The sequence below is a fragment of the Curcuma longa genome, unplaced genomic scaffold, assembly GCF_044706935.1.
Source record: "Curcuma longa cultivar G26 ecotype Majalengka, Jawa Barat unplaced genomic scaffold, ITB_CL_G26_1.1 utg31682_np1212_342060_RagTag, whole genome shotgun sequence".
Lineage (NCBI taxonomy): Eukaryota > Viridiplantae > Streptophyta > Magnoliopsida > Zingiberales > Zingiberaceae > Curcuma > Curcuma longa.
In genome coordinates, this window is record NW_027435601.1 from 157,705 (window position 1) to 178,339 (window position 20,635).

The following is a 20,635-nucleotide window of genomic DNA, read 5'->3' on the forward strand; positions in this document are numbered from 1 at the left end:
AACAAGCACACTATTGTACTCTAGATCTAAAGGTCAAGGTCTACTGTAATAATCTTAGTTAAAATTGTTATATGGATTTTACATAGTTAAAACTTAAAAACGAGGGCTTAAATGATTCAATAGATTCTAAACAGAACTAAGGTGTTCTCATTAATGAATTTTTAATAGTTTAGGTAATTATAATAGGTTCTAAACAGAAGTAAACATTCGACTAGGGTGATGAAATCCGATCAATCCGATTGGAGTACCTTTTGATTTGGTAAAGATCAATCCTTCGAAAATTCTATGAAGTAGATAACATTCTATGAAGTATCCTCAAAAGTACTCTCAAAATTCTATGAAGTAGATAACATTCAGAGCTTACAGATCAAGTCTTGTTTGTCTTATTCTTTCCTTTAAATTCTTTTAACATCCCGCTACACCTGCATACACTGATGTTGATAGAGGAGAACGAACACGGAAGAGAAAGTAAGCGTCAGTGCCATTTACCCCGATCAAACGCATCTTTCTGGTCCAACAAGAGAAAATTAGTAGAATGTCAATGACTCTTATATTTCATCCTTTTCTTCTTCGTCGAGCCAGTTTCATCCTATAAACTTATTCAAAATATCATTTTGCTCCTTTGTTGTTGAGATAATCATGTAATGGGACTGTTTCCATCATCAAAATCAAGATGCAAGAACGGAGTAATGAAGTACAGAATCACAGCATAGATATTTCTTACATGAAAACAAATTTTACACAAATAAAATTCGAAACAAATCAAGCGAAACAAGAAGAAATCGAAGATCGCAAAAAAAAAAAAGGAGGAAAAACCCTCTTTTTAAAAAAGTAGATAAACATTTAATTAGACTGTTTCCATCATCAAAATCATGATGCAAGAACGGAGAAGGAAGTACAGAATCACGGCATAGATCTTTCTTACATGGAAACAAATTTTACACAAAGAAATTTCGAACCAAATCGATCGAAACAAGAAATACAAGATCGCCAAAACATGAACTAGGAAAAACCTTTTTTTAAAAAGTAGATAAACATATAATTAGACTGTTTCCATCATCAAAACCATGATGCAAGAACGGAGTAATGAAGCACAGAATCACAGCATAGATACTTTTTACATAGAAACAAATTTTACACAAAGAAAATTCGAATCAAATCGATCCAAACAAGAAATAGAAGATCGCCAAAAAAAAAACTAGGAAACCCCTTCTTTTTTAACAAAGTAGATATTATAGAATTAGACTGTTTCCATCATCAAAATCATGATGCAAGAACGGAGTAATGAAGTACAGAATCACGGCATAGATATTTTTTACATGGAAACAAATTTTACACAAAGAAAATTCGAACCAAATCGATCGGAACAAGAGAAAATAGCAGATCGCCAAAAAAAGAACTAGAAAAAACCCTCTCTAAAAAAAAGTTAATAAACTCCCGAGGAGATGATAGGGACCAAAAAAGAAATGTAGCAGCTTGTTCGAGGCCATCATCAAAAAGGGGCATTTGAGTGGCACGGAGAACTGCCATCGGATCGTTCTCGCCAATCTTCAATGCAGAAATCGCCATGAGGAGCAAGGCGCTTCCGCTCTGCAAATTGGCCTTTTTCTAATCCTCCCATCAATAACCACTCAAAGATCACAAGCGATGAATAAAAACGAAAACAAATAATCATAAATCTTTATGGATGGAGATGGATCAGAAGAAGAAAAACCTTCAATGTAGCAGCTTGTTCGAGGCCATCATCAAAAAAGGGCATTTGAGTGGCACGGAGAACTGCCATCGGATCGTTCTCGCCAACCTTCAATGCAGAAATCGCCATGAGGAGCAAGGCGCTTCCGCTCTGCAAATTGGCTTTTCTAATCCTCCCATCAATAAGCACTCAAAGATCACAAGCGATGAATAAAAACGAAAACAAATAATCATAAATCTTTATGGATGGAGATGGATCAGAAGAAGAAGAAAAACCTTCAATGTAGCAGCTTGTTCGAGGCCATCATCAAAAAGGGGCATTTGAGTGGCACGGAGAACTGCCATCGGATCGTTCTCGCCAATCTTCAATGCAGAAATCGCCATGAGGAGCAATGCGCTTCCGCTCTGCAAATTGGCTTTTCTAATCCTCCCATCAACAACCACTCAAAGATCACAAGCATGAATAAAAACGAAAACAAATAATCATAAATCTTTATGGATGGAGATGGATCGGAATTCGGAAGAAGAAGAAGAAAAACGAACAGCATTAAACAAGAGAAAAGGGAGAAAGGAAGGAGGCGTGCAATACTTTGCGAGTGTATGCGTGTTTATATAGACCCGATATCGGTCATAGAACCCTAACCCTAGTTTAAAATTATGGGCCGGATGACAAATCATTGGGCCGAATGCTGGCTCAAAACAATTTCAGATTCTTTTTTCCTATAATTTTTCCGATAATTTTTTTTTAAAAAAATTATACATTTTATTTTTAAATTATTAAATTATACGCTAATTTAATTTAGTAATTTAAAAAATAAGATAGCTAATTTAAATATTTGAAAATTTAGGTGTGTCATTGTGTGTTGCCAACGCAATAAAGAGAGAGATTTTTTTATCACAGGAGATAGGAAAATGGAATGACTTTATTTCCTACTTAATCTTATATTTCTCAACCTCCTTTTGAAATCATTTTTCAAGCTCTTTCTATAGCAAAATCTTTTTTTTTTTACATTTAATCATTTTGAAATCTCCTGCATTCAATTAGCCGAAATAAAATAATTTTTTTAGTGAGAGTGTACACTCAGCTACAAGTTTTAAGATTCTTCATTAAAAATCTTTAGCAAAGGCGATTATTTATCATTTTTCAGCCTCGAAAATTTAGATCCAAAATTGTTACATAACTCTGCTTGGTTAAATGGTAGAACCAGTTAAAATGACAAATTCCATTTTTTATTGAAGTATTTATTAAACGCGCAAAAGATATATCTTCTTTAATCTTTTTATTACTCAAAATTGTTTAATAAACCAAATAAACTTCAGTCACACAGCAAGTATATTCTTGAGAATAAGGAGTACATCTTTTTTTTTTCATTCAAATGTTTTGCCCCAACAAACTTTGACTAAAGTCATTCGTGCCAAACAACTTATTCAACTAGAAATAACACGATTATTAGAAACTAGAAATTGTTCCCAAACTTAGTTAAAGGTCACATGATTTTCCTCCCCCAATGTTTGGGCACAGTCATCATGTTGTTTTAGACCTATAAACTAAAACTAAAAGATATTGAATCATAAAGGTTGTTTATGAAGAAATTTGTAGCAAATGAGGGAAATTGAAAGTGGAAGAGCTAACAGGAATTTAATGTGGTAAAGCTGTTTCTTGCAGGAATCAACTCCTAGATTAGAGAGAGCATCAGATCGATTTTTTTGTACCAAATAACAGATTCCAACTGTAAGCACTTTTCTTGTTTGCGGCAGCGTCCAGTCGTTTTGCACCAATCTACAAACACATTGATTCAAGCAAAACTCAGAACTCAGATTCACAGGGATAACTATATGAAAAATAATAACATAACTAGTTTCCTTAATTGCTATCTATTTATATATGTAGCAAAATTTAGTTTTAAGCATATTGTTATTAGTTGATGTGCAAATTGAATCCTTCTCAAACTGGCACGCTATCTCTAGCTACACTGGAAAAGTGCAAAAATAACCAACATTGTTTCCTACTGCGATATGGCTATGCATAATGCAGGAGATTTGCGGACTAGATCAGGAAACATGGTCATATGATTGGACAACCAAGAAAAACCACGAGCTTAGCTTAATATTAAACAACAAATATAAAGAAAAAAAATGCATTTTAGTTGTACTACCAAACATTCTGTTGAATAAGAAAGGGAATTACCAAGTTAATCTAGATTTTTCTATTCCTGAAATTTTGACTTACACAATTGCAACCTGAACGACAAGGATTTGATGTCCCAATGTCCCTCATCAGACGGGCATAGGATAAATTTTTTGGGGGTTCATTATTGAGTTTTCTGAGTTTAAGGAGAGTTTATGATCCTTATAGCTGTTGTGCCAGTGCAGAGAGTTGCATATCAAGGTCATCTTCATTTTAGCATCTGAATGATGCCCGTTAGGCCCCATAATCTTCTATTTACATATTCCGTAAAATTCTATGCGTTGCTACTGAATTTTGACTTATCTGTAGGGAAATTGGAGTGTTAGTCAGATTTTTCTTGCGAGTGGTGGTAGTGGTTAAGCACATACAAATTGTAGGGGTCAAGGTTGAAAAATCCAAATTCTATCAAGGAAGAACTTTTTGACATTCTCTACTCTTATGCTTGCATTGCTTTCAAAACTATTGATACTTATCCTATTTCCATTATTCATAAGCATGCCCTATTTATTTTATGCTTACTACTTGCTCAAGTTATATGCACTTGCATAGTATTATTATCAGGCTTAATATTATCAACTTGATGTTATTGCTTTCTTTGGTACAAGCTATCAAATCATTGCTACTAGTACATAAAATGACATATTTACCTTCTTTTACAAGCTAAATTGAAGTCTTCAAGATCAAAAGAAAACAAACAAATATGTGCACAATTGAAGCTCAACATAGAATTACAACGATGGGAATTTATGGGTAAAAGCCCATATATCATAAGTAATTTAGAGGGTTGGCAGCTATAATGGCTAATTTTCAATCAGCACTTTCCATTAAAAGGGTGCCCCAATGCACAAACTGAGAACCAAAACCCTTCTTTATCACTCACCAATGTGAGGTTCTGGAGACGGATCTATTGTATGCATCTTATCTTGCATCATAAAATGTGTTATTTACAACCTAAAAGCCCATATATCATAAGAGAGGGTTGGCAGCTATAATGACTAATTTTCAACCATAAAAGGGTGTGCACAAACCACCAGGTCACATGACAACAATTTTACCATTGCTGTGACCACCAGGTCAATGACTCCTGCTCCCTTCAGCTAATTTTCAATTAGTAATTGACTAATATGAGTGATTATTATTTGACTATCTTGATGGTTTCCTATGGACTAGTCACCAAAATGTAGTAGAATTTCTAGTGATTTTAAACAATGGTCTATCTAGGCCTTTGAGATAGTTCTACTATTTGATTAAACCTTGAGGTCATAAAATGAGTATTTTATCTAGTGAATGGGTTTGAAAAAGTATAAAAATAATATATATATATATATATATATATAGCCTGACTTGAAAATAAAACAGTTATGATACAAGTGATTCAGTAAGTATTCTATGCATAGACTTTTGAAATGAAGCCATTTTTCAAGAATGCCAAAATAGATACATGAAATAAAGCACAAACTTAGGGAGTGGCAAAGTAAATTTAGATGAGTAAAAGATGATACCCGATCCATTAACCAATATCCCAAGGTTGGCATGTACTGCACCAAGTACATTACAAAAAGCACAGGCTGCATAAAAGAACATAAATTCGTCAAAATGCATCATAGAGAACTAACAAGAAGGACAAAGATGAGATGATATTTTTCTAATGTTCATCTGAGAAAATAATTTCAAGAAAAAAAAGTTTGAACGCAGAGTACATCATTTATTGGTCGTACGATTTAACTGTTGATTCAAGGAAATTAAAAGACAATACTTATCACAGAAAAAAAAACCTGATATGATATCCAGGCTTCCCTAAGCCCATGTGTTGCAGCAATAATTGTCAGCTCAGCACATCTTTCCGATGACACACGCTTCTGTCAAATATAGAAATGCCAGATGCAAGAATATACTCCCATGAAATAAGAAATTTAAAGAACCTATAAATTTCATATTGAATCCCTCCTCCATTTCTTTTTTATTTGTTGACAAAAAGTTCCATAAACAATTAGACAAATAAAGATCCATCAGAAGTTTAAGAAAACACTTTAGTGGGTGACTGTTTCAAATGACATCCAGAGATATCTCTTTTTACTCCAGCCTTGAAATAAGTAGTTTATAGTGAAGCCAATGCTTCACTCAGCAACAAAAATCTAATCAAAGATACAAAAAGTTGTGTGTTTTATTTATATTATAAGAAGATTATAAAGGCCATTTGCATACTCTGGGAAAGGACAAACCTCCTTGAGTCCACCTTCTGCCGATGAACTTACATTAGAAGATTTTGATGTTTCAATTGGCCCAGGACAGACAACTGTTACCTTAATCCCTTTGTCATATAGCTGCCATATGAAAGAGAAAAAAGGGGTAAACGCAGGAGAAACTCAAGGACAGATGCAAATGCAATGAAATAAAACAGCATACAGTATTTCTATAATTATGTGGATAAGAAAAGCAATCATATAGCATAATAAGCGGATAACTATTGAACAAGCAAGATGGCATCAGAAAGAAAAGACAAGAAAAACAGGAACTGTCTAAATAAAACTAGCGAGCAGCATTATTTTGCCACAAGGGGACAGCATAGATCATTGTTGAGAACAAGGGTCAGCAAATAGCAAGATTAGATCTCAACGAGAAATGTATAATTTGAACCATACCTCAGAACTCAGAGTATGAAAATATCCATTTAGAGCATGTTTGGAAGCAGAGTACAGAGCCTGGCCTGGTGCAGGACACTTTCCAGCTGCACTACTCATCTACAAATGAACAATTGTAAGTAATCAAGGAAGAATAAAAGAAATAAGAATTCAAGTCTGATAAGATACACCATTCAGCATACCACTACAAAATGGCCTCTTCCTCTTTCAAGCATATAAGGTGCAAGAAGGCTAGTGAGAGTTATTGTCCCCAAAACATTTATGTTCATGATAGCCTAAAAGAACACAAAGTGCATTCAGTGACAGTACATGGCAACATCAGAAAAATTAGCAAAATAAGGAGGTAAGTTCCTACTCGAAGTCCTTCTTCAGTTTCATCCAGAGCTTTTCTTTTCTGCCATTATATCCATAAATCAATTATAATTGGAATATCAATGCTAATTTGCAAGCATCAGCATAGTGCATCCAATAACTCAAACAGGTTTTAATTTACAAGGATTTCACCAAAATCAAATATGAATTAATGGAAAAAGGAATTTACTCACAGGACGCTCAAAGGCTGCATTGTGAACCATATAATCAATACCAGCGTTGGAAAACAAGGATTCTGCCCTCTTTACTGATTCTTTGATGGATTCCTCACCCGATGCCAAATCCAAAGGCAATACTTCAATTCTACTATCAGGATATTTACCTTTGAGAAAGGATAAAACATGAGGCCAAGCTAAAATACAACCATGTGGGCATGTCAATCTTTAGATATTCTTATTATTGTTCAAGAGAGATCAAAATGTTAGGTTACAGGCACAAGATATCAACTTACTGATGATTTCAGATTTCACACGCTCAAGCTCGAATGCATTTCGAGCAGAGAGAATCACCTTTGCACCTAAACCAGCAAATTGATTTGCAAGAATTTCCCCTAAAATTTTTAAACAAAAACATCTTAGACCTAGTGGCATTTGAAATACCAAAAAAATGTGAATTCAGACTGCAAGGCAAATAAGGAGAAGCTTGAGCATCCCTTGACAATAACAAAGCCACAGTTCATATTGTAAAATTCTTCAAGTTGCCTAATACACAATTGGACTCCCCACTTACATATAAGCTCACAATCAAAGGAATGGTAAATCCAATTTTTGAAGAGTGAGAAGCTGCAACAACATTCTGGGTAAAAACAATGGATTCAGTTGTTTCTGATATTTGTGGTCTTAGATGTACAAATATGTGAACCAGGTTGGTGAAAACGTGGCAATCATAGTACGGAAAAGGGGTATCTCAAAATGGTTGCATGCTTCTTTAGCTGTAATCAAGGATGAAAGCTCCCTAGATTTTCTTAAGCAAGACCTTGTTCTGTAATTACTAAGTCGACAAGGGATATGAGCATGACACTTTTCTATTGTGATGGAATGGTATTCAATGGAACACTTCATTCCACAAAGCTTCACATGCTTCATAATTGCTGCGTAGTTTTTATTTATTTAAATTGTTCAGCACCCTCAAACAGAAGGACAATAAGCTTTCAATAGGAGCATCGAAATATGTTGTCATTTATTGATTTGCTATCAAACCACTTGATAAACCAGTCAGCTAATACCCCGACCAAAAGAATAATACCTATTCTGCTGAAAGTAAACAAGGATCGTGGAAAGCAAATTAGCATGATAAGGAAAAGGTTACATTACCGAATCGACATATGAAACTGAACGCGAGCAATCAATTAACAGAAACAAAAAAAATATCAACATAAGGGAAAAATAGGTAAAACTATAATGAAATAGAACAATCCGCTTACCAATCCCACGGCTTGCACCTGTAATCCACACAACCTACAATAGCACCAGAATAGCACACAGTCACAGTACCAATCAGACAATAAACTAGTAGCCATTGAAATGATTACACTGTGCTTACCTTGCCTTCCACTTCCTCTCGCTTTGGCGGACCCCTCGACGTCACCGTAAAATCTCCTGAAAAAATCGCGGAAAATTAAACAAATTCCTCAATATAAAGAATGAAGATGGGAGCATAGGATCGAGGCGGCGGATCAACCATCGGCCTTGGCGAATTTAACGAGCAAGGTCGCTAAGCCTAAGAAGCTTAGGGCGACTGCGACGAGACCAAGCATTCCTTTCTCGTTCGTGTTCGAGGCGAGAAAAAACGATGGAACCCTGCGAAGGAACGACAATGTCCCATCTCACATTTCGACGACGGAGAAAACCAGAACAAACGGCTGGCCGTTCTCCAGTTTGTCTTGTCGACCGTCCGATCGAGATCAGCCGGTCTTTGGTAATTGGTATGTTCCATTAAGCGAACCGGATGGAGTTTCTTGTGATGTCCGTCAAGGTTTGACTCGACTCCACTCGGTCGAGCCCAGACTCGTTAATTTGATGCTTGTTTACTTGCAGGTCCTCGAGCTTAAATCAAGATACTCGATGAAATAATTCATCAATTAAAATAATTTATTTTTTAAAATTAAAAATTGGTTAATTGAGATTTATTTATTTATACAAAATAAATTAATTTTATTAATTTAAGCTTGCCAAGCTATTTCTTTATACACATTGGTAAGTGAGATTTATTATTATTTTAAGTTATCGTATTAAATAATTTGATGGTCGGCCTGAATTAATTTATTTTTTATTAAAAAACTAAATAGAAATAAATAATGGAATAATGGCAGTGTCAGAGAGCGAGAAGGCATTCCTGGCCACAGATTCCACTGGCCGTCCTCGTCCACAACTTGGAGCTCGAGCACGACCCACAACTCCGCTGCCGCTGCTTCTCAATGCTCCATCGTCTTCGATTCAATTGCTAGTCTTATCTCCTCCTGCTGATAGGTAAGCACCACGCGTTTCTCGCTAATCCCTTCGTCTTCCGCAATTTCTTTGTTGTTTTCTATGTTGGTGATCGTGGTTTCGGAGACTGATTTGAAAGAGGTATTGTCAAGGGAAGGGGGAACGCATTTGGGATAGGAAGCGAGGGAGATGAAGATCCAGTGTGATGTGTGCGAGAAGGCGCATGCCGCGGTTATATGCTGCGCCGACGAGGCAGCACTCTGCGTCGCCTGTGACGTGGAGATTCACGCAGCCAACAAGCTCGCCAGCAAGCATCAAAGGCTTCGACTGGACTGCCTCTCCACCAAGCTCCCTCGTTGTGACATCTGCCAGGTATTCCATGCATCTTCTCATGTTAGATTTCGATTTTTTTTTTTACTTTTCACTGTATAATAATCGGGCTAGGTTATTATATCTTTTATAATTTATACATTAGGCTTGATCTCATTTTCTCTGTAAAACAAAAAGGATCAGGTCCCGACGTCCATTGTTCTTCCTTTGTTATTCACAATATAAATTGGGAAGTAAAAGCACCAATTTTCTACAATTCGTTCAGAAGCGTTCTCTCTCAGGAGTCAGGAATACACTCAAGCACCTTCTTTTATAGGAGAACGAACTATTCACTCACACCAATGTTGAGGTTCTTTGTTAATTAATTTTCTAATTTTATATCTTTTTTTAAAAAAATAAAAATGGTTTTACAATAAATCTAAAAGCCTAATTTAACAACCCTGTAGAATGCTATCAATTTCACTTATATGTTAATCTAATAATTTGGGTGTAGATTAGTTGTTGAATATTTTAAAAATTGGTACATCCTAAAAAAAATACTAACTTTAAATTTTCTCTTAAAATATTAAAACTTCTAGAATATACACTATAGAGTGATTGCTGAGATTAGCCACTATGTAGCCTACCTCTACTTAGCAAAACATATCATATAGAATGATGTTGTCTGAAGACAAAAGCCCGAAGATTACAATTCACTCTTTGTATTCTCAGACTCTCATGCTTCCGAGTCTTCAATCACTCAATGTTCTATGCCTCAGAGCCTGCCTCTGGTTAATTGAATGTACAAAGCTCTTGAGCTCGCTCCATACTATGTGATCCTTTAAGCCTATGAATCCACCTCATTCCACGTTGTTGGGTCATTGAGCACACAATCTTTACTATCACAACTACAACCACTCAATCTTCTATATCCTAGAGTCCAACTCATGTTAGGCCTCTAGGTCATCGAATACACTAAGTTCCTTGAGTTTGCTTTATGTTATCCAATCCTCTTTGCCTATGGGTTTATCTCATTCCGGGCTACTGACCATTGAGTAAAAACCAACTACTAAATGCTTTGTACTCCATAGTGTCCTTTAGGCTCCTGTAAAGGTTCAACACGCATTTTAGGCCTTCAAGTCATTGAACAAAAATTAACTCGACCTGGTTGAGATATAATCAATTTTGTGAGCTCCATTAGTTCCTACACATTTGATGCACATATAAGTAACAAAATCTAATTTAATATCGATAAACACATTAAAATAGCCAGATCGAACTCGACCATATGGAAATATTCTTTCCCCAATAGTAAAAAATCAAAGATTTCCTACTATACAAAAAGTGAACATTTAAATTTTCAATTGCATTCATAATGCATACAAGAAATATGTTTATAAACCAGTGGGAACCAATTATTTGATAGAGGATGATTCTAATATATATTAAAATGGAGCATTGGACCAATTCTTCTATACATTTACCTTTTATTAAAAAAAGTATTTATTTAGTTGGGTGACTAAAAGGTTCTAAGGTTGAATTAGGAAGTGGATTTACTTGATAAGAAGTTTGAAAAATGACATGCAACATCTATTGACATCATTAGGACACGAGATGGTAGAACTTTTAGTGAGGTCTAGTAGCATGCACACCTCAAGATATCAGTGAAGCAAAATAACAAATTAGCTAGTTGTTTTGAAATTGAAGGATCCAAGGTGCATAGGACCAAATATGGCATTAAGGGAGGGGGGGGGGGGGGGGGTGAATAGAAAATTTTGAAAAACACAATTTAAAAGAACTTGTGGGAGGGCAAGATATATGAGTTAATTAAGAAGTGGAAACTTAAATGAGCTGGAATAAAGAAACAAGGAGTTCTTTGGAACCCTAAGGTTAATACTCCATGATCTATGGAGTCATAAGGTGAGTCAACCCATGCGAAACAAGTATACTTTCTCCTTCTAGGATCCTTCATACAATCAAGAAACTTCTTTCAAAAGCCTTTTGTAGTAAATAAAAAACAATACATGTGAGAAAAGCATTTGTAATGAGTACACTTTGTCATGGTGAAATTTTTATAGAATGAGCTCCCCTTATCCCTCCTTTTATAGTCCAAATGGTCATGGATAATCACCAACAACTATTTTGTATTCATGTCAGTCGACTCAATCATTATACCAATCGGCTAAAACTTGGATCCCACTAATATCTCTAGTTGACTCAGACTTTCTCCAATTGACTCATGACCAAGCCAGTCAGTCAGTCGACTCTTTTAGATAAGAATGCATGCTTATTCTCGAGCCAGTCATAAATGGAGTTGATTGAAAAACCTGATTTGTTAACTACAAATATACCATTCAACTTTAAATTTGTTAATCGACTCAAGTAAATAAGATCTTGTTGATATGATATTGTTTTGGAAATCATAGCCTGAATTTAGTCGATTGCCTAGTCGATTAAATCCTTTTGATCCATTATCTAGTTGAGTCCGCTCCAAAAAGACATATTCTATTTGTCTGAGACAAAGCCTTAGTGAGTACTCAATTGACTAAATCAATCTCAATCGACTATTTTTAATTTTAGTTGACTTAATCAGAAACAAAACCTTTCTGTTCATAAGTAGGTTTTAAATTGACAACTTAGTCTACTAAACTTTGAGTTAATTAAATTCATACTCAATCGAATTAGCTCACAACAAAACCTGTATATTTGCGAGTAGATTGTCTTGAGTTGACTATTCAATCAACTATTTCATCTCCCAATTGATTGAAACATTAACTATGACCTTGAAACCCCTATTCCTTTGTCAAATCTATATGCCTTAGTGAATAGTCTATACAAAGCCAAAATACATGTAACTCTTAGACTCTCACAACTTACATGCCAAGAAAACTTACCTTCGTGACTTCTTATGTGTCGATCTTGACCTACTAATACTTCTTGTTTGCCAATACTTGTTGGACTATTTTCAATTTTAGCTAACTTAATCCGAAACAAAACCTTTTTGTTCGTAAGTAGGTTTTAAATTGACTACTTAGTCTACTAAACTTTGAGTTAATTAAATTCATACTCAATCGACTTAGCTCACAACAAAACCTTTATATTTGCGAGTAGAATGTCTTGAGTTGACTATTCAGTCAACTATTTCATCTCCCAATTGATTGAAACATCAACTATGACCTTGAAACCCCTATTCCTTCGTCGAATCTATATGCCTTAGTGATTAGTCTATACAAAGCCAAAATACATGTAACTCTTAAGACTCACAACTTACATGCCAAGAAAACTTACCTTTGAGACTTCTTATTTGTCGATCTTGACCTACTAATACTTCTTGTTTGCCAATACTTGTTAGACTATTTTCAATTTTAGTTGACTTAATCCGAAACAAAACCTTTTTGTTCGTAAATAGGATTTGAATTGACTACTTAGTCTACTAAACTTTGAGTTAATTAAATTCATACTCAATCGACTTAGCTCACAACAAAACCTTTATATTTGCAAGTAGAATGTCTTGAGTTGACTATTCAGTCAACTATTTCATCTCCCAATTGATTGAAACATCAACTATGACCTTGAAACCCCTATTCCTTCGTCGAATCTATATGCCTTAGTGAATAATCTATACAAAGCCAAAATACATGTAACTCTTAGACTCTCACAACTTACATGCCAAGAAAACTTAACTTTGAGACTTCTTATGTGTCGATCTTGACCTACTAATACTTCTTGTTTGCAATACTTGGACTTTATGGTTCACCAAGTATTTAAACCGTACTCGAGTTTTCTGCATTTATCAACACTTATTGGACTTTTTTTCTATTAACCGTTGTAGTTCTCTTTTGCCAAATATCTAGTTAGGCATGATCTACTTGGACCTTTTAATGTATTGCAAAATCCGTAAGTATTCTACATTTGCACACACTTGATCAACAAACACAATATTAGCCCAACAAACACATTTTGCCAAACACATCAAAATCATATGGTCGAACTTGACCACTTGAGGCATGATTACACTAATATGAAATGGTTAGCACTTGCATGAGTCAATAAGGTGGACTTATAGGCATGAAAAGTAAATGAGTTTACATATGTAGAGCAGTAGCATCATCTGCAGATACAATCAAGACACATGAGATGGGTTACACTTGCAATGAGCTTTAGTGGCATAATGCACCTCTAGATATAGTCAGGTAAGATAACATGTATGCTAGTTACCTGCAAGTGAAGAGTTTGAAGGATCGCTATGGTATGTGGTGCTACCAAGTGGATCAACCTACATATGAGCTCAAATGTGCAATGGTAGAGCAAATCAAGAGATCATGACGATGCAAATGTATTGCATTGGAATTTTAAATGAAGCAAGATCTCCTCAAAGGGGGATTTGTTAGAATTCACTCCTTGATTTTTGTGTAGCCAACAAGTCCATGTCCTAGTTGTAACATAATGACTATAAATATGTTTAACCTAATTGGACTGTGATAATGTTTTTATCTCAAGATGTGTGGCAAACTAATGATGCTCTCTTATTGTGTATATGTAAATGCTAGCTCGATTGGATCAAAGAGATTATTCGTGTAGCCACAAACAAAAATATACCACAAAGCAACATAGGCATTCAGTAGCCCCTAGGCTCCTAATCCATTGTCTATGATCCTTTTGGTGGATCACTTTCCGAGTCCTCTATATTTTTCCCTTTATGATTAGGTATTGAAGGTGGAGAAACCTCATACAAGTTGATCACATTGAGTACAGGAGGCTTAAAACAAAGGTTAGGTTTTTACAAGAAAAGATCAGGAATAACAAAGTACTTGCGTGAAAGTCTTTGTAGTTATGTTGTGTGTTTTGTGGCCTCTTAAACCTTTAAAATAGTTTGCTCCATGAAATGGAACTTTAACTCAATCTTTACTGAGTTAGCACTCATTTATCGATTAGTTGACACAATCAATTAACTGATTAACATAGCTTTATTTGCTTGTTTCATTACAACATCATTGAACTTGTCTCCTATAGCGTCAGTCAACTTCTCTTCCAAACTTTTACTGATTCCCATAGACCATAACTAATTTTTGCTAGTGACTACTTCATCCAATCTGAAACTTGCATCAGGACTACTTATAAACAATAGCCGATTGGCCAATAGAAAACACAATTCTATTAGTTTCTAAGTTGACTTGTATGTTGGCTACGACCCATCTAATGACCAAGTCTACCTAAGTTGAGATCTACTCATACTTGAGTACATTTTCACTCAGCGAGGTCATCTTTCATCGAACTTCTCGTCCCTAAGATGTATTGAAGCCCTTAGCTCTCTTCTTGTGCCATCCTTCTTGCCTTGCTTATGAAGGTCATCTCTACCTATCTTTTTTGAAGCTTCTTGTCCTTCGAATGCACTTAACTCTCAACTCTTTCCCCATGTCATCCTTCATGCTTGCTTACATAGTATGCTTCCCAAACACAATTGTCTTCTGATGCTTCTCGTCCTACAGTCCATTGTGTGTCCCATACCACGCTTCCCCGATTTACATGGACCTGAGCCATCGGATAAATACTACTTTGGCAACGCCAAGTATCTCTACATGTGTCTCCACCGTGTTCCTTTAGATTCAAACACATCAATAATAAGCCAAGACCTAACTTAAACCTTTTGCCCAAATATTAAAACTTATGGTCGCAACTCACCACTTAGGGCATGATTGCACCAACAGTAAAACCTTTGGGGAATTAGATATCTTGTTAGAGAGAATGATTTCCTTTTGGGGAGAGCATTTGGTGTTCTAGAAGTGCATAAGATAACATTTTACCTTGTTTTCCCCATTGGCGTTAAGAGGCATAAGTTGGTCATTTTACATTGTGTAGGCAACAAATTCTCTAAATTATTGTGTACCTTTGCTATCCTGTTTATATTCTTTTCATGAAGTAGACTTTTGTTGAACCACATTATTGCTTTTGTTCCTTTCAGTGTATGTTAGTGTTTTCTAATTTATTGTCTTGGAAGTGGTTGTTCTTAACTGCATATTCAGTTACATTTCTCTTACCATGTGTGACAAAAATTTTACTACAGCTTCTTAGCAATGTGATTTGACATTCTAGGAGCATTGGTTTCCATCTATGTTGGTGGTTTAAGATTGAGTTTGGGTTTCCACCTTGTTGGGGTTGATCTTGCTAGTGATCTTTTGATATCATTAATATCAATCCAGGATGCTAGAGTTGCCTCATCCACTATGGTTACATAGTTTAAAGGCTATACTGTGAACAATCCATTCAAGGTTCACAATTTCATTCCATCCCTCCTAGGCTTCAGTGCAAGATGGTTTTGATTTGATCAACACCTTATCTGCTGATATGCAGTGGTGGTCAGTCAATACCTGCCTGAAGATAGGGAGGAAGCAAAAGGAGAAAGGAGTATAGGAAGATGGAGGGGAAGAAGGCGTTTGTCACTTTTTGAAGCTTTGCAGTGTCAAGTGGTTCCATAATGCTTTGAGGAAAAATGGTCTTTTGATCTATGAATACATTACACCTCTAAATGGGTATATAAGTTGAGAAGAGATGCTAGCTCAAATAAAGATGGAAGTTAAGAAAGTAACAAAGGGAGAACATACACCTTAGGTTCTGGATGCTCTAATGAAAATCGACTCTGTAGGACTTGATTCATATAGAAATTTACTCAATAGAGAATATTTTCAAATTGAGTTTAACAGTTTGTTGATGCCACAATGAAGTGGAAAGTTTTAAGAGCAACATAAGAAATGGAAATGAAGAAATGATAACCTCGTGACCTAGTTATCAAATTAGTAAGTTCTTGAGTGCAGGTGGATTTATTTTGTCTTTTTTCATTTTCTGAAAACAAGATGAAATTAATTTTTATTATATGCAGATAGAATTGATACTTAGTAGAAGGTTTTCTGTATAATCATATATAGGTGGCTCCTTGCACAAAAACTAATTCTTTAAGTCATAAACTTGAATCCACATGCATCTAAGTGTGGTGCAGTGGTAAAGGATTTAGAGGAACAAATAAAAGAATTACAGTTCGAATCCCAGTAAAGATGAATATTCTAGAGGTCTGCTGGATTTGCTTGGTAGGCAAACCAACGGGGCAGACGTGAGCGAAATCTGTATACTTGGATTACAAAAAAAACATGAGGGAAATGCAGACTTTGGCTATCAAACCTAGGATGAGACAGTGACTTACACAATTCAAGAAATTTTGAAGTCTATTCCATGGAATTACATCATATCACCAACAGCTTTACTATAATGAGATACTATACATTTTTTATGGGAATACCAAAGGAAAATCAAAGTGTTTCAGGAAATCTCTTAAGATGAAGCTTAGGATTGTGCTTGTTTTACTTGACAACTATTTGAATTACATGAAATCTCAACAGAAGATAAAATTTTCACTTGGCTAAATTTCCAAGATCATGAAAACACTGATGTTTCAATTTTTCTATGTTTGAAATGGATTTGATATAGGAGAAGGCGGCTTTCATTTTCTGTGTCGAGGACAGAGCCCTCTTTTGTCAGGACTGTGACGAATCCATCCACGTTGATGGTACCCGTTCTGCAAACCATCAGCGTTACTTAGCTACTGGAATCCGTGTAGCTCTGAGCACAATCTGTAACAAAGACTCCAATGATAACAATGAACCACCCAGTGAAGCACCGGCTGTAGCAGCTGCCAGTGCCACAAAAGTTCCTGCAACACAAGTCATTCCATCATTCATGAACTCAGCATGGGATGTGGATGAGTTCCTCCAATTTTCAGACCATGAACCCAACCACAAGGTACTGTTTTCCATATTGACATTCCTATGATTTGTCTAGTTGGTTGTTGTTCAAATAAGATATCGATGCATTCAAACAAACCCATCACAGGGTTCTCCTGTTGGATTTGGGGAGTTGGACTGGTTTGCAGACATTGATATCTTCCATGGCCAGATGCCTAAGGGAATCCAAACAGCAGCTCAAGTTCCTGAACTCACTGCTCCACAAGCAAGCAACATAGGTGTCTTCAGAACCAACAAATTTACCAATTCAAAGGCAAGCAACAATACAGGTTCTTACAGAGCCAACAAATATGCTATGGCGTCCTCCAAGAAGCCAAGACTCGAGTTTCTGGACGACGAGGAGTTCTTCACTGTCCCTGATCTTGGATAAAACACAAGGCTTATGGGCCTCCCGCATATGTACTGACGGTCAGACGAGTTTATAGGTGAGGCAAAAACATGCAAGTCTAGCTATGTTTGTGCAATAGACTCACTACGGTCTGCTGAAGATCTATAAACACTTGATTGTTAGTGTTGGAAAGGATATATTTGCTCTTTTATATCAGCAAATATGGTAATGCTTGTGTGGATATTATCTTATGATGTTAGTGCCAACGTTTGATATTCATCAAAGAACGTACCATAAATTAAAATTTACCAAAGTATCTTATTCCTAAAATATCCCCATAGTATAGATGTATTTAAATGTCTTTAAAATTTTTAATTAAAAAAAAAATCTTATAGTGGTCAAAATCAACATGGAGCTGAGCATAACCTTATTTCTCGAGAGTACCAATAATATATTAGTGATGCTATTTTATCACTTTGAGTATTAAAAGAATAATGTTGTCAAAATCCCTTAATGCCTTTTTAGTGGCCAAAACACTGACTTTTTAGTGGTTAAAAATGGACTCTTAGGTTTTATTTTAACTATTGAAAGACCATTAAAGTATTTTAAGTATCCTAACTAATAGTTCAAATTCAAACTAAGTGTAATAAGTATTTGAATCCTCTATGAAAATAGTCTCACCTCCTACCATCTCATCCCAACGATATTTTAATCATCTATGTCGGAATTAGAGATAGGAAATAGTAGAGGTACTAATTTGTTGGAAATTGAAAGACATAACAATTATAGCCTAATACGAAAATACGTGGAAGATTCAGTTGGTAAAATGATATCCACTACTAACGACTCAATGTAAGATGATATAATAACTGCAAATTATTTATTAAAAAAATGTTTATTTCTGAGAACTAGTTAAAGACATTTTGTTAAAATCAATTTATTACTTATTAGGAAGAAAGTTTTATTACATTCTATTATCAACTATCAATCACGGACAATAATTCTTCATAATATGTAGATTAGTGAGTATTTTTTTTTAATAGGTAGTTAGTTCATTAACGAAGTCAGTGGCAATGGCTCTTGGATTAATTTATTTTACATGGTTCAACAAACCAGTCCAGATCGGGCCGGGCCGGGCCGGTCCCAGGCCGACATCGAGTCCATCCGACGTGGCCTCATCCTCGCCCGAGTCATTATCAGCAGCATCTTGCCTCACCTTCATTGGACCAATCACAGCTCTCCATTCGAGTTCACTAGATGCGCTCTTTCATCTATTCCCACCCTTCTTCTTTTCTCATTCATCCCCATCCATTCCCCTCTCTCTCTCTCTCTCTCTCTCTCTCTCTCTCTCTTCCATGGCCACCGCTACCTCCCTCCAATCCCTCCACCGATCCTTCCTCCTCCACCACCACCACCATTTTTTCACCTCTTCCCATGATTCCATCTCCTTGAAGCCCACCACCAAATCCTACAGCCTCTTCACCATTTCCTCCTCCTCCTCCTCCTCCTCCTCCCTCACCACCTCTTCCTCTTCCTCTTCCTCTTCCACTGGCCTCGACGCCCTCGCGGTCCACCTGTCGTCGAGGGAATTCCGCCAGGCAGACGAAGAGACCCGCCGCCTCCTCATCGTTCTCGCCGGCGAAGCCGCCCAGAAGCGCGGCTATGTGTTCTTCTCGGAGGTCCAGTTCATCCCCGCCGAAGAGCTGCGCGCCATAGACCGGCTGTGGAAGAATCACAGCGGCGGCCGGTTCGGTTACTCCGTGCAGCGCCGGCTGTGGGAGAAGTCGAGCGGCGACTTCACGCGTTTCTTCATCCGCGTCAGGTGGATGAAGAAGCTGGAGTCGGAGGTGGAGCAATACGGTTACCGGTCGTTCCCCAGCGAGTTCATGTGGGATCTCACCGACGCGACGCCCGAGGGCCACCTGCCCCTCACCAACGCTCTCCGAGGGACGCAGCTCCTCCGCAGCATCCTGACGCACCCTGCATTCGAGGAGGAAGAAACAGGGGAGGAAGTGGAACAGAGCGACGGCGAGGAAGCAGAGAAACGGAATGTAGAGCCACATCAAAAGATGAAGAGACTCCTCAATCCAGATTACTCCTTTTGAAACCAACTGCCCTATTGTAGATTATATTATATGTTGCAGAACCACCCTATCTCATTTCATATGCTGTACTCTGTTCTCTGTTCTCTGTTTCAAATCTCTGCGTCTATACACATGAAACGTGATGCAGTCGAAATGTATGATGAATTGCGCCAATTAAACAAGTTTCTGCGTCGGATTGTTTGAGAGATTGAGCAAACAGTGGAACAATGAAGATAGAGAGTTCCATGGAGCTCAAGGGCTCATCGACGCCAAACTCAGAGCAATTAAGAAATCCTTTTTCAAAACAAATTCCGCCAAATCGTGCTTTCTCTCCACTTTTGCTTCTTGTGAAACTGATTGTTGTTATTCTTCATTGAGGAATCCAGTTGAGATTGTGATACTGGGAGATCGTTAGAGATTTGAATTCATCTGAAGGGATATAGATGCCAATCATTGATGTGTTTAACAGAGTTAAGTTTATTTTGTAGTACTAATGTGTGCATGAAGTATGCTCTGAGAGATCATGAGTGAATGACGAGTATGACTAGGCTAGGTAGGGGCCTAGACTAAGGGCACAGTAGGTTCCTTGTTGTAGGCTGTAGTTAAGCTTGATCTTGAGCTTTTTGTATGATTATAAAGGTGCAGGCAAAGTGAAATTAGGATCGAACCTCGGTTGACCAGTTTCAAGTTGACTTGGGAGTCGATTAAATAAATGCATTTGAAAAATAGAATGTTAGTGCAATTGTCATTCTTCATGTGAGCTACTACGTGACCCATAACTTCGCTTACTGCAGGTGAACT

The 20,635-nt window shown here is 36.6% G+C and overlaps 3 protein-coding genes, 1 long non-coding RNA gene and 3 other non-coding genes across 9 annotated transcripts; 2 read left to right on the plus strand and 5 right to left on the minus strand.

Annotated features, from left to right (window-relative positions):
• Positions 1-360: 360 nt before the first annotated feature.
• LOC141820283 (uncharacterized) lies at positions 361-2,212 on the minus strand. Its single transcript, XR_012601124.1, has 2 exons — positions 1,969-2,212; positions 361-1,859 (listed from the first exon to the last, which is right to left on the minus strand). It is a non-coding gene; the product is annotated as an uncharacterized LOC141820283 (long non-coding RNA).
• Positions 1,466-1,591, minus strand: LOC141820295 (small nucleolar RNA snoR86). The gene has a single exon (XR_012601126.1). It is a non-coding gene; the product is annotated as a small nucleolar RNA snoR86 (small nucleolar RNA).
• Positions 1,719-1,844, minus strand: LOC141820294 (small nucleolar RNA snoR86). The gene has a single exon (XR_012601125.1). It is a non-coding gene; the product is annotated as a small nucleolar RNA snoR86 (small nucleolar RNA).
• On the minus strand, positions 1,973-2,098 carry LOC141820296 (small nucleolar RNA snoR86). Its single transcript, XR_012601127.1, has one exon. It is a non-coding gene; the product is annotated as a small nucleolar RNA snoR86 (small nucleolar RNA).
• Positions 2,213-3,105: 893 nt separating the features above from the next.
• Positions 3,106-8,705, minus strand: LOC141820270 (uncharacterized). The gene is made up of 12 exons (XM_074707559.1): positions 8,575-8,705; positions 8,437-8,492; positions 8,318-8,351; positions 7,346-7,444; positions 7,068-7,216; positions 6,878-6,916; positions 6,705-6,797; positions 6,523-6,621; positions 6,103-6,204; positions 5,656-5,739; positions 5,383-5,448; positions 3,106-3,472 (listed from the first exon to the last, which is right to left on the minus strand). Exons 1-12 carry the CDS (start codon positions 8,648-8,650, stop codon positions 3,386-3,388), a joined length of 984 nt encoding a protein of 327 aa, XP_074563660.1. The 5' UTR covers positions 8,651-8,705; the 3' UTR covers positions 3,106-3,385.
• Positions 8,706-9,228: 523 nt separating this feature from the next.
• LOC141820272 (B-box zinc finger protein 24-like) lies at positions 9,229-18,037 on the plus strand. 3 transcript variants are annotated; one of them, XM_074707561.1, is made up of 4 exons: positions 9,229-9,362; positions 9,473-9,692; positions 17,109-17,420; positions 17,511-18,037. In XM_074707561.1, the coding sequence occupies exons 2-4, from the start codon at positions 9,510-9,512 to the stop codon at positions 17,790-17,792; spliced, it is 777 nt and encodes a 258-aa protein (XP_074563662.1). In that variant the 5' UTR covers positions 9,229-9,362; positions 9,473-9,509; the 3' UTR covers positions 17,793-18,037. The 3 variants fall into 3 exon arrangements, with proteins under 3 accessions (XP_074563662.1, XP_074563663.1, XP_074563661.1); XM_074707562.1 differs by having other exon boundaries at positions 9,478-9,692; XM_074707560.1 differs by lacking the exon at positions 9,229-9,362 and having other exon boundaries at positions 9,373-9,692.
• A 1,033-nt stretch (positions 18,038-19,070) lies between these two features.
• On the plus strand, positions 19,071-20,160 carry LOC141820273 (tetrapyrrole-binding protein, chloroplastic). The gene has a single exon (XM_074707564.1). The coding sequence runs from the start codon at positions 19,106-19,108 to the stop codon at positions 19,853-19,855; it is 750 nt and encodes a 249-aa protein (XP_074563665.1). The 5' UTR covers positions 19,071-19,105; the 3' UTR covers positions 19,856-20,160.
• Positions 20,161-20,635: the final 475 nt, after the last annotated feature.

Excerpts from the sequence above, each read along its gene's own strand:
- LOC141820270 (XM_074707559.1), bottom strand. The coding sequence starts at position 8,650 with ATGCTTGGTCTCGTCGCAGTCGCCCTAAGCTTCTTAGGCTTAGCGACC. Across the intron at positions 7,217-7,345 it reads TGTGAAATCTGAAATCATCA|GTAAATATCCTGATAGTAGA; the intron begins GTAAGTTGATAT and ends CCTTTCTCAAAG. Across the intron at positions 5,449-5,655 it reads AAGCCTGGATATCATATCAG|CCTGTGCTTTTTGTAATGTA; the intron begins GTTTTTTTTTCT and ends TCTTTTATGCAG.
- LOC141820272 (XM_074707561.1), top strand. The coding sequence starts at position 9,510 with ATGAAGATCCAGTGTGATGTGTGCGAGAAGGCGCATGCCGCGGTTATA. Across the intron at positions 9,693-17,108 it reads CTCGTTGTGACATCTGCCAG|GAGAAGGCGGCTTTCATTTT; the intron begins GTATTCCATGCA and ends GATTTGATATAG. Across the intron at positions 17,421-17,510 it reads ACCATGAACCCAACCACAAG|GGTTCTCCTGTTGGATTTGG; the intron begins GTACTGTTTTCC and ends AACCCATCACAG.
- LOC141820273 (XM_074707564.1), top strand. The coding sequence starts at position 19,106 with ATGGCCACCGCTACCTCCCTCCAATCCCTCCACCGATCCTTCCTCCTC.